Genomic DNA, 16,541 nt, shown 5'->3' with positions numbered 1-16,541 from the left:
CCTCTGGCACAAAAACCTGGATACAAGCATGTCAATCACCGCCATCCATCTGCACACCCATGTGGGGTCCCCTTACATCAGAAACCATTACAAGATATATATTACTTAAAGAATACATTACTTCAAAAACATACTTTATAAGCGGCTGGGAAGTGGTAATGAGCGTCTTGATAACGCCCTGTGGGTGGGGCGAAACGCGTTGACGCACTTCCGGTTGCCTGGTCCGTCGTCTGACGTCATTTCCGGTGAGTGGAGCGCACGCCGAGCGGTGCGTTCCAAGGGGCCATCTTAGCCTAAGTAGAAGAGTCTGTAGCTGAGGTCTGCCATCCTGCTGCACACTAAACTGTGAGGTCCTTGTATAATCGGTGTACATGAAAAGTGGACCATTTCTGAAGAGAATCGCTGTTGTTTTGAATAAAAAGTGGGCTATATCCCGCAAAAGAATGTGAGTGGTCTGGAGAGATTAATTTGAGGAGAAGTTACTGCGGTATCACGCTATGGTCTTTTCTTCTTCCTGATTTTCCTTTGGGGGATTCGGTGAGAGGAGTAAGCAGAAGAGGTACCTAGACATAAGAGGAAAGAGCACTTGGAGGTCCCAGACAAAGTAAAGGGGGTCCAGGAGCCCTTAACAATCCTGAAAGGCGTGTGACTCACCATTATCTGGTGAGTGCGGTTAATGTTGATTTCTGCACTGGTGGATGGTGAAGGGATCAGTAACACGGAAGAATCAAATGGAAAATATATTACAATTTAATTTGATTTAATTTTGTCACGGGACTGTAATTATATTTATATATATATTTTCTGGGTTTTTTTTGATTTTTTGTCACTTTGCTTTTTTGTCACTGGACTTATAATTTTAATTTTTATATATGTTTTTATATTAATATATTTTATATATAATTTATTATATATATCTTTATTAGCACATTAATGTTTTTTTAAACTGAGTAATGTAATTGATCATGTGGGTTTGCGCTGGTTTTCATTGCTAAAAGTCCTTCAGCGTCACCTATAACACTGCCACCTCCCCCTCTCTGTCGGAGTTCCCCAAGGCTCTGTCCTCGGACCCCTCCTCTTCTCCATCTACACCTCCTCCCTTGGCAAACTAATACACTCCCACGGCCTCAATTACCACCTCTATGCCGACGACACACAAATGTACCTCTCCACCCTCCACCTCACCCCCTCACTCTCCGCCCGCATCACCCACCTCCTGAATGACATATCAGACTGGATGTAGCTCCATTTCCTCAAATTAAACCTGCCCAAAACCGAGCTCCTGGTCTTCACCCCACCCCGCGCCCACCCCCCCATCCTCTCCACCACTACTAACAATGCCACCATCACTCCCACCCCACATGCCAAAGTCCTGGGTGTCACCCTGGACTCAAACCTTTCCTTCCTACCTCACGTCCAATTACTATCTAGATCATGCAGGCTCCACCTCCGCAACATCTCCAAGATACATACATTCCTGACCCCAGACACAACTAAACAACTCGTACACTCCCTCATCATCTCACGCCTAGACTACTGCAACTCCCTTCTCACTGGCCTACCCAAACAAACGCTATCCCCTTTCCAGTCGATTCTGAACTCAGCAGCGAGACTCATCCACCTCACCAACCGCTCCACATCCGCCACCCCCCTCTGCCAATCCCTTCACTGGCTTCCGATTGCTCAGCGCATCAAATTCAAACTGCTAACTCTGACCTACAAAGCCATTCACAACGCCGCCCCAAACTACCTAAATCAACCTGATACCCAAATACCACCCTACCCGTGCCCTTTGCTCCTCACAGGACCTCCTAATCTCTAGCTCCCTGGTCTCCTCCTCCCACGCCCGATTGCAGGATTTCTCCAGGACTTGCCCCATCCTCTGGAACTCCCTACCCCAATCCATCTGACTGTCACCTACCCTCCTCACCTTCAGGCGCACCCTGAAAACCCACCTCTTCAGGGAAGCCTACCCAACCCTCACCTAACAACTGACCACCTCCACTCCTCCCACCGCTCCATCCCCCACAGCCATTTCCTCCTGTACCACTTTCCCCTCCCTCCTAGATTGTAAGCTCGAAAGAGCAGGGCCCTCGAACCCCTCGTGTATTGTATTGTTTCTGTTTTGTCTCATGTTCTGTCCCCCTTGCTATTGTACAGCGCTGAGCAAACCCTTTGGCGCTATATAAATACTGTATAATAATAATAATACCACCCAGTTATCTAAAAGACAGAAACCATTTGCTGAAGATCATGGATAACATTCTGTGGGATAAGAATTGCATATGGCTCACGTGATGTATAGCTGTATCATACTATCTTGATTTATTCATCACTATGTCAATAGAACAGCGTGATTATGCTGTAGATGAAAACTACATTAGGCAGATTTTGGTCCAAAGTGTTCAAACTTCTACACATCTTATTCAAATGTCATATATCTAAGGCCTAGGTCACACCAATGAAGTTTGGTTTTGATCCGTTTTTGCAATGCTTTTTGCATTTCGCTTTGCGTTTTCACAAACGTGTTTTTACCGCTTTTGTTTCTTTGTTAAAGGGGAAATGTTTTTGTTGCTGGGCAGAATAAACATGCAAAATGCGTCAAAAACTTACTGCATTTCAGCAGTGTCTCCATTGAATTCTATTGTAGCGCTAACACTGCTTTTTGCGTTGAAAAAAGTCCTCGACCATTTCCACATACGCAGCTGCTCAAAAAAGCATAGTTGTAAACGTGCCCCATAGATAACCATATTAAATCGACTGCAGTGCGTTTCTGCAAAAATGAACTAAAAAAAACGCACTGGTGAGAACCAGGCCGAATGTCCTTTGGATTGCCCTTCTCTACCTGAAACCCCCTCACACAACAAATTTCAATATAAGCTAGTAACCTTTATCTTTTTAGTGGCCAAACAATTTCTAAGGCATCCAAAAAAAACTATTTGTATACTTTACAGAATTTACGGACTTGTTCTTTATCAACGAGAATCTAACAAGCATACTTATGGATACCCAACCAACATTTCTTAAAGTGTGGTCCCTGTGAACTCAATGTCCTTATACTTCAATTTCACCTGAGCGTTGCATCTCATTATAAATAATGATGCACAGAGACACACACTGGAGCCTCCGGGGCTAGTTTCTCCTCTCTCGCCCTTGCTCCTCCCTTGTCCTTTTCCTCCTTTTCTCCTATACTAGGCTTTTCCTCTTCCCTTTTCTGTTTCCTTATTCACCTCCCAAGAGCATACCGCAGTTTATTTATTCTCCCAGTTACAGTTATCAGCTATGTAGATCTGTTATACTTAGTAAAAGTGTACAAAGTACTCTACAAATCCTTCTCTCTTCTTTTTCATTCTAAACCTACTGTTGATAGGAATAATATGTACCCCCTGTAGTACACTAAAACTTTTTTTCCAATAAAAATTATTCAAACTGAAAATAAGGTATGCAAAAGAGTCATGAAAAATAAAAAGATCAGTTTATAAACCTAAAAAAGAAAGCAAAAAATAATCCCGAGAGTTTACCTTTAGGGTCCTTTATTACCTATGCACCAATGTGAATGTTACCGTATTACACAACACACCATACATGCATTAGTAAGTTACGGGATCATTTATTTTTGTAATCTGTATATCCATTGCGGGATCATTTATTTTTAAATACGCATATCCGTATCACTGTCCTGTCAGCCAATTCAAATGAATAGGCTGCCACAACCCAACGCATGTTAATGCACATATGTAAAAACAACATACCAGAATCAAAAGTTATAAATGGGCCCTTAAAGTGTTACTAAACCACTGTACACAGAACTGCAATTATTTTAGTAAATTTAGACTGCAAAATACCTTTACACATCAGCTAGAGCAGTATTGTGACTTCTATCAGTGTCCAGCTGAGCACATGTTAAAGGTTGTAGGAGGAGTTTTCATTCTGCTCTAGGAGAATGCAGAACTCCTGACCTCTGTCTGGATAGTGCTGATTGGCCCTGCGCTGATCACATGCACTCTCCCAAGAGAACCAAAAAAACCTCTCTAGCAATACACACCAAACTGAGCATGTGCAGAGTGACTCCACACGATATGCCTTATCAGGAGATAAGAGGGGGACACTGGAAGAAGGGGAGAAGTTAGGATCAAACAGTGTTTTTACACAATGCAGAGGATTAACCCCTTAGGTTCCACAGTGAGTATACCACACATGATTTACTGCATATACAGACTGATTTTACTGTTGTGGGTTTAGTAACACTTTAAGAAAGCAGAATATGTATTTCTCTGGACACAAACACCACAAAAATCCTCAACATTTGTCCAGCTAGATTATAATCTTTGGTAGGTACTGTATGGTACAATTACAAAACTGTTCACCTATAAAGCTGACAATTCTGTGGCATGGACACAGAAAGCCAGTAAATGAAATTTAAAAGGATCCTGTGACATCAAAGTACTCTGTGACAACAGTGATTTTTCTTGTAATTAGGGTGCCATTCTGCTGTAAATTACACAGCTCAGAAAATGTCTACCTCCACCTTGTTATGCAGCGAGACACAAACAGCAATAAGAACACAGCAGAGGTTCCTATCCTTTCTCCATACTGCTAAAAACTATAAAAAAGTGGGTGATGAGGTGAAGTTTCAAATGATTGGGTGTATTTAAATAAAAAATATAAGGCCACACGGGTGGAATTTATAATTATATGGTTTGGAGGAAAAAAGTGGCAGAGGAAATGACACGTAAGCTGGCCATACATGTGGAAATTCGATCATTCACTCTAAATTTTGATTCAATTTCTCATCTAAATGGAAAACAAATGGAATAAATAATCCCTCTTTCAATCTCTACAATTGATCAAAGTTTGCAGAGTAAAGTTTGCAGAGTAGTGGTGGTTGCCTCCATCAATTCAATTACTTTCAGTCTGTTAGTTATCAAAAGCTGGATTAAGTGGTTGACACTGAATAAAAGTTGCTTTGTCATGGTCAGAATAGGAGTGTGCTCATAATATGTAAAAGGGTTGCAGTAATCTGCATTGCCCCACACAGTGGGAAGTCCACTGTCTGGGTCTGCTTGACAGCCATATAGAAAACACTCACCTACTGCACTCAGGGCATGTTTTAACTCCAATGTGAAGGCTGTGAGTGGTACATCCTCTGATACTGGCAGTATGGCTACTGTTGAGAGGTTGCTAGCTGGATTCCCAGAATCCCATTTGTTGCCGGTGGTATGAAGTCCCAGACCGTGACCTGTGGATAAAAGAATTAGGGAAAGAGTGAAGCCATGGTTAAAGCACTGTCAGGGGACATGTACATAGGTTGCCACTGATTTGCATATTAATTTAACTAGCTCTGGATCTACTGATCTTTCTGGCATGAAGCTAACTTTTGCTACTACAAATCTCAGTTTGAGCGGACCTTGTTAATTAGTTGCAGGCTTAAAATAAAAGTGTATAAAAACCAAAAACATAATATATATTGCAGCTTACCAGTCCTTAGATGTGGTGCTTGCATTCGTTTTTCTTGTTTTCTTTTAATTTAGCATTTTATTCGTTATTTTCACCTAGTGATCATGCTAATAACACATTTCTGTCCTAGGGCAACCAAGCTCACTCACTGTACTATATCTAGGAAGAAGCAGCATTGTCTCTCTAGATTGTCCTCCTGGTTTGGACTATAATCAACACCTCTTGTCCATTACATGGGGAGCTGTTTTGTAGTTCACAAAGATAGCTTGGAAAGCTGAGATTTCAGTTCATCGCACAGGAACATAGGAGGCCACTAGATTTTCTGGCAAGATTAACAGGAATTTTTCTGTACTTGCAAAAAAAGGACTTTACCTGAAAACAGGAAACAAATGCAGCCTCCATATCCAAGGACTTGCAAGCTGCAATATATTACACTTTTGTTCTTGAGTGTAGATGCTCCGTCTACCAGCATCAGAGTTATTATATCAACATTTTTACAAACACAAACAAGATCAAATCAAAATAAATCCCTCAATTCCTTATGGAGGCTGCCATTGCTGACAGCCCAGTGAATAGCATGTCAGGTCAGGCTTCCTTTACAATGTAAATTATATTTAAAAACAAAAAACATTTATTTTTATTTTTTGGATAGAGTATGGAAAAGTTGTCAGTAGTTTTTTTTTTTATTTCTCATCACTCCAACTGACAATGCTAATAAGAACTACAGAAAAAAAAAATGCCAGAAGAGATTCAACATTTCAACACCAATAAATAATTTCAACAATGTCCAAAAAAAAGTTTGGGATTTAGATACACTTTATGGGAACCTGTCATGAAGCACAATCTTTCTGAGAAGCCACAAATGACTCAAATAACACCATCTTGTGACTTGTGGGCTGCATACTAGTTTCTGGTTTACATGAATTAGCCTGTCAGTGGAAAATATAACTTTTACAAGTTGCACGTTAGAGGGCTGTAATAACTATTTTTGGTATAAGTACATTTTTATTCGATTTTACAAATCACAAAACAATAGCTGATCACAAAAACAGCAAAATACCTGGATTTGGCCAAGAATTCAACCACAGACAAGGAGCTTTACATCCCAAAGTCATGCTATGGCTATATAAGTCAGATCATCGATATATAAGGTATAACAACATGTTATTGGTGCAGCCGAACTGCCATGTCATTGTCATCTTGGGAAGTACCAAAGGGCCTGTGATAACCTTTTAGGTAGAGGGCAAGTAGCTGTAACGTCTGATGCATGAATTACGACAGCTTGTCTTGTGACTATCCATCTTTTCTTGCAACAAAAATTCACAGATATACAAAGACTAACACAACACTAAAAAAAAAATACTCAAGTATGTATTCTTAACTCAAAAATTACCTTCTACTGCTCTTACACTCTTTGAAATCTCTAAATTCCATTTTTTTTTTGCTGCTGTGATCCAAATTCCTGTTAGCGGATGTTCGTTCGCTGATCACCAAGACACTTAGGCTGCATTCACACTTTAGCATTTTGTAGCTTGAAGCTCAAAACTCCAAAATACTCAAACTTAAAAAATCAATTGTTCTCTATGGTGCCTGTTCACGCGATCAGGTGTGAATAGGCACCATACAGAACAATTGATTTTTTAAGTTTTACCTTTATTTGGAGCTTCAAGCTACAAAACGCTCAAGTGTGAATGCAGCCCAACAGAGTGAATCTCCTTAACATGCGCACAGACAGCAATGAAATTCCTATAATAAATAAATACACAGCACTCCATATGGGGAAGATTTACTAAAAGTGGAGCACCCAGAATCTGGTGAAGCTGTCCATAGTAACCAACCAGCTTCTAACTGCAGCTTGTTCAATTAAGCTTTGACTATAAAATCTGGAAGCTGACTGATTACTATACACAGCTGCACCAGATTCTGTGTGCACCAATTTTAGTAAATCTCCCTCATTGTATTAAAAGCAGATGGTGTTAGCACAGAAGATTGAAAATCTATGTGGAAGTCACACTGCCAAGGCCCCTCTGCACAGTATGGTCTATAAAAAAGGGAATACACTGGTGTTTTTCCTACAAACATTCATACATCTTGTCAGAGCATTTGATAATGCCATCAAAGACTGGTTGCTCAAAAGTACCTCAACATTTTGTTTGCTATTATTGATTTTGGAATGAATGGAATTTCCCAAACAAAAACCAGATTTACTCAATTCTTTAAGGATTTTGTATTTTACAGAAAAGTTTCCACCCTTCTCCTTCTATTTTTTTTCCATCACTTCAGACAAGAAAAATCATCAATTTGACCCCATTAACTATTAGACTACATTCACACAACTGCAGCGTGTTCATGAAACAAGCAATAACGTGTGTTGTGCTCACTCCTTAACATGGCAAGCAGATGCATGTTTTTTTGCTGAGCAAAAGCCTGAAAAGCTCTTTGTTCAAAAAGATGCATGAGCTACTTTACGGTGTTTTGTCTTGCATAGGGCAGCCCATTGAAACAAGGCTGCCTTAAGTGTGTAGTGCATTAACGCACAAAAATTGCGCATATGCACAATGTCTAATATCATGAACCACAGTATAAATGAGGCCTAAGAAAAACAAACAATGAAAATTACTGTCCTGCTTTACTAGACTAATAAAGTTCCTAACTAATTCCTTCTTAAAGTGGTTAAGGTAGAATGTTTTTATTTTAATGCATTCTATGCATTGAAGTAAAAAACCTTCTGAATGCCCTGAGCCCGATCTCGATCCAGCAATGTGCACAGGAACAGCGGCTCTCTCCGCTGCCTCCCTCCTCACAGGGCAGATTGGTAGCAGCTGGAGCCACTGGCTCCTGCTGCTGTCAATCGCAGTCAGGGAGGAGGAAATGGGGCTGAGCCATGCTCTGTGTGACACACAGACTTGGATCAGGAGCGAGCATGCACCAATGTCCCTATAGCAAGTGGCTTGCTCTGGGGGCATTTGGCAGAGGGCCAGGAGTGCTAGAACGGGACCCAAGAAGAGGAGAACTGGGGCTGCACTGTACAAAACCACTGCACAGAGCAGATAAGTATGACGTTTGTTATTTAAAAAAATATATATCTTTGGAATTGCTTTAAAAATGCAGACACACAGCAGACACCCACTAATATGCTCCCTCTACTCGTCCTTCTCACATTAGTGTTCTCTGTCCTCAAATTGTCCTTACTTTACCCCTCATCTCCACACCACAGCTTATACATATCACCCTCACTCTTATCCCCTCCCTTTTACTGCACCCATCGCCTCTTTCAAATACTGAACCCACATGCTGACACAAACACCAGGGCAGTGAGATATGTGCTCTCATATACATCTCGCTCCCATCTTACTTTCCTCACCCTCCTTCTTCTAATCTCTGAGGACATTTCCCCCAATCCTGGCCCACCATTTTCTAACTGCAAACCCCATATCCAACACCCTTCCTCCTGTGGCAAAAGCCTCAATCTACTCAGTTTATTTGCTCCCAAAAACCAGCCTCCCAATCTCATTTGCCCTCTGGAATGCCAGGTCAGTCTGTAACAAGCCAACATCTATGCATGGCCTTTTTAAGTCTCATTGCTTTAACATACTTGCCATAGCTGAAACTTGGCTTCAAGATTCTGACTCAGGTTCTCCTGCTTCCCTCTCCCATGGTGGACTCCACTGGACTCGCTTATCCAGACCGAGTGGATGGAAAGGAGGTGGAGCTGAATTCCTTCGATCCCCACAGAGCATCTTCCAAGTCCTTCCTACCCCTTCCTCTCTATCCCTCCCTTCTTTCGAGACACACTGTATTTGTCTGTTTTCTTCAATTTCTCTGAGGATTGCAGTGATTTATCGGCCTCCTGGACCAATGTCATGCTTTTTTGATTACTTCTCTGCCTGGCTACCCTACTTTCTCTTCTCTGAAATACCCACTATTATTCTTGGAGACTTTAACATCTCTGTGTTTGTTAACAGCCCAGCTACTGCTCAACTTCTTAACTCATCTTTTGACCTAACACAATGGATACACACTTCCACTCACTCCAATGGCAATATCCTTGACCTTGTATTCTTCCATCTCTGCACTCCTGCCAACCTTACCAAAAATCCCTTTCCTCTCTCTGATCACAACCTCATTACTTTCACAGTCAACCACAACAAAGACAAGATTGATGCAATACATGAAGAAACATCCACTATACAGATATCTTCCCCACTTAACATACCTTGTCCAAAAGCACAGTCAACACTTTCCTCTTTTGACCCGGCTACTACTGAAGAGGTTACCAAACTGTTCTCACATGCCCACCTAACCAATTGTCCCCTGGATCTGGTTCCCTCACAACTACTACAGTGACCCTCTTCTTCTATCCTAGGCTCCCTCACTCACATCTTCAATCTCTCCCTCTCTACTGGCACCTTCCCATCCCCCCAAAGCATGCACTGATCTCTCCCATACTTAAAAAGCCCTCACTGGACCCCATCAACCTGAACAACTTAAGACCCATCTCCTTGTTCCCAATCACCTCTAAACTTTTAGAATTATTATTATTATTACTACGAGTTTATATAGCGCCAAAGGGTTTGCTCAGCGCTGTACAATAGGGGGGGACAATACATGGCACAGTACAACAAAGACAGACAGCGTACGAGGGGTAAGAGGGCCCTACTCTTACGAGCTTACAATCTAGGAGAATGGTTAGTCTACAAATGTCTTCACTCCTACCTTATTGAAAACAACCTTCTTAACCCCTTACAATCTGGCTTTCGCTTGCAGCACTCCACAGAAATTGCTTTACTAAAATTCACTAATGATTTACTAACTGCTAAAACCTATGGCAACTACTCCATACTCATACTACTATATCTCTCTGCAGCTTTTGATACTGTTGACTACCTACTCATTCTCAGTAAACTCCACTGCCTTGGTCTCCGAGATTCAGCTCTATCCTTATTATCCTCCTACCTGTCACAGCGCTCCTTTAGTGTTACCTATAAATCTGTCTCCTACTCTCCACCCCTTCTTTCTGTAGGTGTCCCCCAAGGCACTGTTTGTGGATCCCTTCTCTTCTCTATCTACACCTCCTCTCTTGGTCACCTGATAACCTCCCATGGCTTCAAATACCACCTCTATACCAATGACACCCAAATCTATCTCTCTACTCCTCACTCCTTCAGTCTCCTCTCAAATTACTAACTTACTAACAAACATATCAGAGTGGATGTTGCACCACTTCCTTAAACTAAATCTCTAAAATCGAGCTGATAATATTCCCTCCTCTTCGTGCACTCCTACGTGACTTTTCCATCAAGAGCAATAACACAACTATCAGTCCCTCCCCTCAAGCCAGGGTACTAGGTGTAATTCTAGACTCTGACCTTTACTTTCAGACTCAAATCCAATCGCTATGAAAAGCTTGTAGACTTCTCCTTCGTAACATCTCTAAAATTCGCCCCCTTTTTAACCAATGAAACCACCAAGCTAATCGTTCATTCCCTTGTTATCTCTCGCCTTGACCTTTGCAACCTCCTTCCAATAGGCCTGCCTCTCTGTAGACCAACCCCTCTTCAGGCAATCATGAATGCTGCTGCCAGAATCATCTACCTTACCAACCACTCAGTGTCTTCCACCCCTCTCTGCCAATCCCTTCACTGACTTCCGATCGCCCAGTGAATTAAATTTAAAATACTAACAGCATACAAAGCTATCCACAACTCTGCCCCGAGCTACAGCACCAATCTTGTCTCCAAATATCACCTAAATTGTACTCTCCACTCCTCTCATGATCTCCAGCTCTCAAGCTCCCTTGTTTCCTCCTCCCGAGCTCATCTCCAGGACTTTTCCAGACTCTCTCCCATCCTCTGGAACTCTCTACCTCAATCTGTCTGGCTATCCCCTACTCTGGCTGCCTTTAGTCAATCCCTGAAAACACATCTCTTCAGAGAAGCCTATCACACCTCCGAACAGACATTTATCACTTCCATCAGCTCATCCCCCACAGTTGTAACCTTTTGTACTACTTGCCCCACCCTATTAGATTGTAAGCTTTAATGAGCAGGGCCCTCCTAATCTTGTTTTGATTGTATTGTAGCTGTACCTCTATATTGTAAAGTGCTGCGCAAACTGTTGGCACTGTATAAGTCCTGTATTATAATAATAATAATAGCGCAAAGACAGCTAAAGATCTCTAGTATGTCTAAGCAATCATTACTAGTTTTTTGAAGGAAGGTGCATGTTGCCAGCACTTTTACCAGCCAGTCAGGAAAGGAACTAAACACCGTGTATGAATGTTCCAGGAACAGGTATCATGAATATTTTGAGGGTACTGGGCATAAACACAGCCAAAATAAAGATCATTCAGCATCCTACCCTGCACTACTTCCCAAAGTCAGTACTGAAGGGTGCAAGGACACTGTTTGAGAAGTGCTGCATATTTCTTTAATTTGGATCTAAATGCTCCCACCATTGGCAGTGCACCCCTCTATACTGACTTTAGGTGTTAGCTCAGGACAGGATGTTAAATGTGGACTGTAATCCTTCCCAGCACTTTCCAAAACTGAAAAAAAAAAGATTTAATTACACTTTTAACACAAGAGGTTTGTCATTGATGATATAGCCAAAAGTACATTCCTAGTTAAATACATGCAGTAAAAACACCCTTTAGTTCATATATGTATTCCTTTAAAAGTCCCTTTGCAGCCTAGTTAATATAGTTATCAGAAAGCAGCTAGAAAACTGCAGACTCTAAATAGTGACGTCACCCTCTTTATGTTATGATTATAGCACAGCAGGTAGATCCAAACATTATTCACTTTACAGTACAAATCTATTTGGCATAAAAACGTGTTCCTACATATGTGTTTCCACAATGTGTTCAGCAATTTGTCTGTGGTTGCCCTTTAAATCTTTTGAATATGGTATTGTCTGCTTTGAAACTGAAGCAGCGGTGTCTTTTTCTGAAGAACCAATCTAGATTTGTGGAGTTGATGGATATCTGGGACTAAATCCTTCACAATATGCTCCGGTTATGCAATGTGTTTATTGTTGGAAGCAGCACGTCCTCAGCCATAAAAAGGCTCGGCGGCGGCTGGGGGCCTGGCCTCTGCTGAGGGACTAGCTCTTTGTACCGTTCCGCTTCTGCTATGTGCCTGCTGGGAATCCTTTCAATAAGATACCTTTACACTTTCGTCAGCAGCACGAGAGAAACAAAAAAAAAAAGAAAACCGCAATTCAGCCTGGGCACATTTGCTTCTCTTGTGAAACAAAACCAGCCCCCTCCATGGAACCTTCAAAACGAAAACTGCGATTTGAAGTGACGAGAGAAAAGAGATTTAAAAAAAAAAAATGCTGGATCATGATACAAAGTCAGGATTCTTACAGTTGAATCATCCTGCCAGCAGCTGTAGGACAGCGGAGAGATCCAACTTAATTAAAAAGCCCAAATTCTACAGATACAACTTAAATACAAAGCAGTTTTTAGTCACGTGGCACTGCTGGGATAAAGGGTCACCCCACCTAAAACTAAACTAAAACTGCCTGGTTGGTCTTGGAGTCACTAGTTAATGTGTCACTTGTTAAAAGATGGGAAATATTCACAAGAAGCTAAAGCAGAATTCAAGTAAAAAATAACAAGTTAAAAAGGAATAGCCCATTAAAAGAATAAAGCCCAACTCCAGGCAATTATTTTTCCCCCATGCAGTCAAGCTGGGCCTGCACTGCATTGGTCGACTGCTCGTTTTTTCTAGGTGTGCACAAAGTTTATACTCACCCAATCCTTTTGAAAACCATGCCCCCCAAAAGTCCAATGGTGAAATTTTCCTGTCTATGGAGCATGCTCTGGGCGTGATGACATCAGAAACAGTCCCTTTTCAAGACTGCTGGAGCACAGGGGCACCGGACCAGTCTTGTGTGGGGAGAATCACGTAAGTATATCGCCACTGTCCTCTACCCTAGAATAAAACAAGCAGTTAACCTGAGCAGTGCGGGCACAGTCCCACTGCACGGGGAAAAAAAATTCAGAGTTCAGATTTAAATAAAAAAAAAGAGCTTTTGCTGCAGTACTCATGTTCAATCCAGAGACTCCCTTGCAGTACTTTCTTCCACTGCTATGTGTCTTCAGCTTTATAGCATGTATTTTTCAACTCACTTCCTCTGAGCCAAGGTCATCCCAGAACTGCTCCAGTCTGAGTGGAAAGTGAAATGAGAAGCAGCACAGAGATCAGCTAATCTTTCTGTCATACTGCGTTCACCTACTATCAGCATGTTTCTTGTTAGCATATGAACAGATTGGCTTCTTGTTCTGCTTCTTCCTCTCATACTCTAACCCTGCTGTACAGGGATTGAAAGAGGATCATACCAGGTCAAATAAAGATGCTTGCATTGCTTGCTTTTTAAGTATACATTTAATGATGTATTAATGATTACAAATTGTGTATTTTATATTTCAATGAAAATATCCTCACATTTCTTGTCTCATGAAGGATTTCAAGGGATTTAATATATTTATAAATGATATAGGGTCTGGGATTAAAAATCCCATTTCAGTCTTTGCAGATGACACCAATCTGTACAGTGGAATAATGTCCCTACAGGATGTCTTCAACTCACAAGCTGACCTCAATGCACTGTTTAATTGGGCAACTATGTGGCAAATGAGGTTTAATGTTGATAAATGCAAAGTTATGCACTTGGGGGCTAAGAATATGCAGTCATCATACATACTAGGGGGGTACAACTGGGGGAATCAATGGTGGAGAAGGATCTTGGAGTTCTGGTAGATCACAAGCTTAACAATGGCATGCAATGCCAAGCTGTGGTTTCTAAAGCGAGCAAAATCCTCTCTTGTATTAAAGAGGTATAGACTCAAGAGAGAGAGATATCACAAAAAGAGCATTGGGAAACTGGAGAAAGTACAGAGAAGGGTAACTAAACTGATAAGAGGCATGGAGAAGCTCAGCTATGAGGAAAGAATAGATTCTCTCTCTTGAGAAGAGGAGATTAAGGGGGGATATGATCAACATGTATAAATACATCAGTGGTTCATATAGTGAACTCAGTGTAGAGCCAATCACCCTGAGGTCATCACATAAGACAAGGCGGCACTCTTTACATCTGGAGGAAAAGAAATTTAATCTCTAAATACGGAAAGGTTTCTTCACGGTGAGAGCTGTGAAAATGTGGAATAGACTCCCTCAAGAGTTGGTTCTGGCCAGCTCAGTGGATTGCATTAAAAAAAGGCCTGGATTCTTTCCTACATACACAGAATATAACTGGATACTAACATTAATAGGTAAAGTTGATCTGGGGAATATCCGATTGCCTCTCGGGAAATCAGGAAGGAATTGTTTTTTCCCTTCAGGAGCAAATTGGATCATGCTTTGCTGGGGTTTTTTTTTGCCTTCCTCTGGATCAACTCTGGGTATAGGAGTATAACTTTTTTTTTTTAATGGTTGAATTAGATGAACATTTGTCTTTTTTCAGCCAGACTAACTATGTAATCCCCTGCCTTTTAATCACCATGAATGTAAAACCAGATTATCACTTTATTCATTATGAAGCAGCTTACTATGCAAATCTAGTGTTATAATAAGATTTCAATGTATGGAGTGTACATAAACTCAACATTTCATATTCCTTATATGTGCTTGCTGTACCATGTACTTGTATGAAATTGTATTCCTATTAAAACTGACCACGCTATGCATGAGATCTAGCTGTGCTGGGAACTCAGCCTGTTCTCCTCCAATGATCAGACTTGTCCTGACACCCTCCCCCCCTCCTCCCCACACAGTCATTCACTGGAAAGATCAGTGTGGTGCTGTTTCTCCTCCCCCAGATCTTATGCAGCTGAGAAGAGAGGGAATGTGATCACTTATAAAAAGTGGGAAAAAGTGTTTATAATGATTTTTCTTAAATCTATAAACAAATGATTTGCCTTTCATGTTTATTTTAAACTGAAAAGGTTGTTTTACAGGATGAGGGTTTATATACACTTTAACTGTGGGACAAATTACAGATGTAATACTTATACTATAATTTGCCTTCAGAACTGACAAACTCCAGTGTTCTATGGGAAATGCTCATCTATGCAGAAACAGATCAAATCACAATAAACAGTCTATTTACAGGTGATCCACAAAATAAGGCAGATATATCAAAGAATCATTTGATCTGAGCTTTCTGGCCCTCTGATATTCTCCATATGAAGTAAAAGACCTGCAAGTTAGGCCAGTTACACACAAAACAAATTTTGTTCCTTGGGTGGCCCTTTTGGTAACTTGCTGCTTGACATCCTTTCAACTGAAAAATCAAAAGGATGTTTAAGTATTTTGGGAATACAATAGCTACCAGCGAAGATTCGTCTATTTGATCTGTTTAGCATGAATGAAGTATTATTTAGTTTTTTTTTCATTTACCCACAAAAAAAATCTATGAGGCTGATTTACTATAGACAAATAGACTGAACACTTTGGAAGTACAGTTGCACTAATTTTCCCAAGAGCTTTGTGGATGTTCACGAATGTTCATTAAAGGTTCACTTTGTAAAGTATACCCAATCACGTGTAAGCAAAATAATAAAAACAGCAAATTGGCTTGCATGTGATTGGATGAAGGAAAACAGCAGAGCTTCACCACATTCACGAATCAACCCCTATTGTGTGTATGGCCAGCATTACAATACACAATGCTTTGCCTAGCCTGATCTTTGTTGGTTCAGTAAACATTTGCTCTTTGATGTAAATTGGCAATTATCTGTATGATACCATGACTGAAAAAGAAAACCAAGCAACAGCTTAGAAACCTTAAGTATTTATTATTATTATTATTATTATTATTATTATACAGTATTTATAAAGCGCCAATAGTTCGCTCAGCGCTGTACATTACAAAGGGGGACAGAACATGTGACAGAACAATACCAATACAATGCAAAACATGAGGGGATCGAGGGCCCTGCTCTTTCGAGCTTACAATCTAGGAGGGAGGGGGTGGTGCACAGGAGGAGATAGCTGTGGGGGATGGAGTGGTAGGAAGAGTGGAGGAGGTCGGCAAGTTAGCAGGGGGTGGGGTAGGCTTCCCTGAAGAGATGGGTT

General features: G+C 41.0%; 1 protein-coding gene across 4 annotated transcripts in view; it reads right to left on the bottom strand.

Moving 5' to 3' along the window:
- The window catches only part of PNPLA7 (patatin like domain 7, lysophospholipase), a 346,161-nt gene that overhangs the window by 149,748 nt on the left and 179,872 nt on the right, over positions 1–16,541 (bottom strand). For all 4 annotated transcript variants that reach the window (XM_089675020.1, XM_089675022.1, XM_089675023.1 and 1 more), the window contains one exon: positions 5,090–5,239. In XM_089675020.1, the coding sequence (XP_089531146.1) occupies positions 5,090–5,239 (150 nt within the window). The remainder of the gene's footprint in view (positions 1–5,089; positions 5,240–16,541) is intronic.

This window comes from Staurois parvus, unplaced genomic scaffold (genome assembly GCF_062004578.1).
Source record: "Staurois parvus isolate SC_StPar_1 unplaced genomic scaffold, SC_StPar_1.0 ptg000154l, whole genome shotgun sequence".
Classification (NCBI taxonomy): domain Eukaryota; kingdom Metazoa; phylum Chordata; class Amphibia; order Anura; family Ranidae; genus Staurois; species Staurois parvus.
This window is presented reverse-complemented; position numbering and strand designations above follow the sequence as displayed.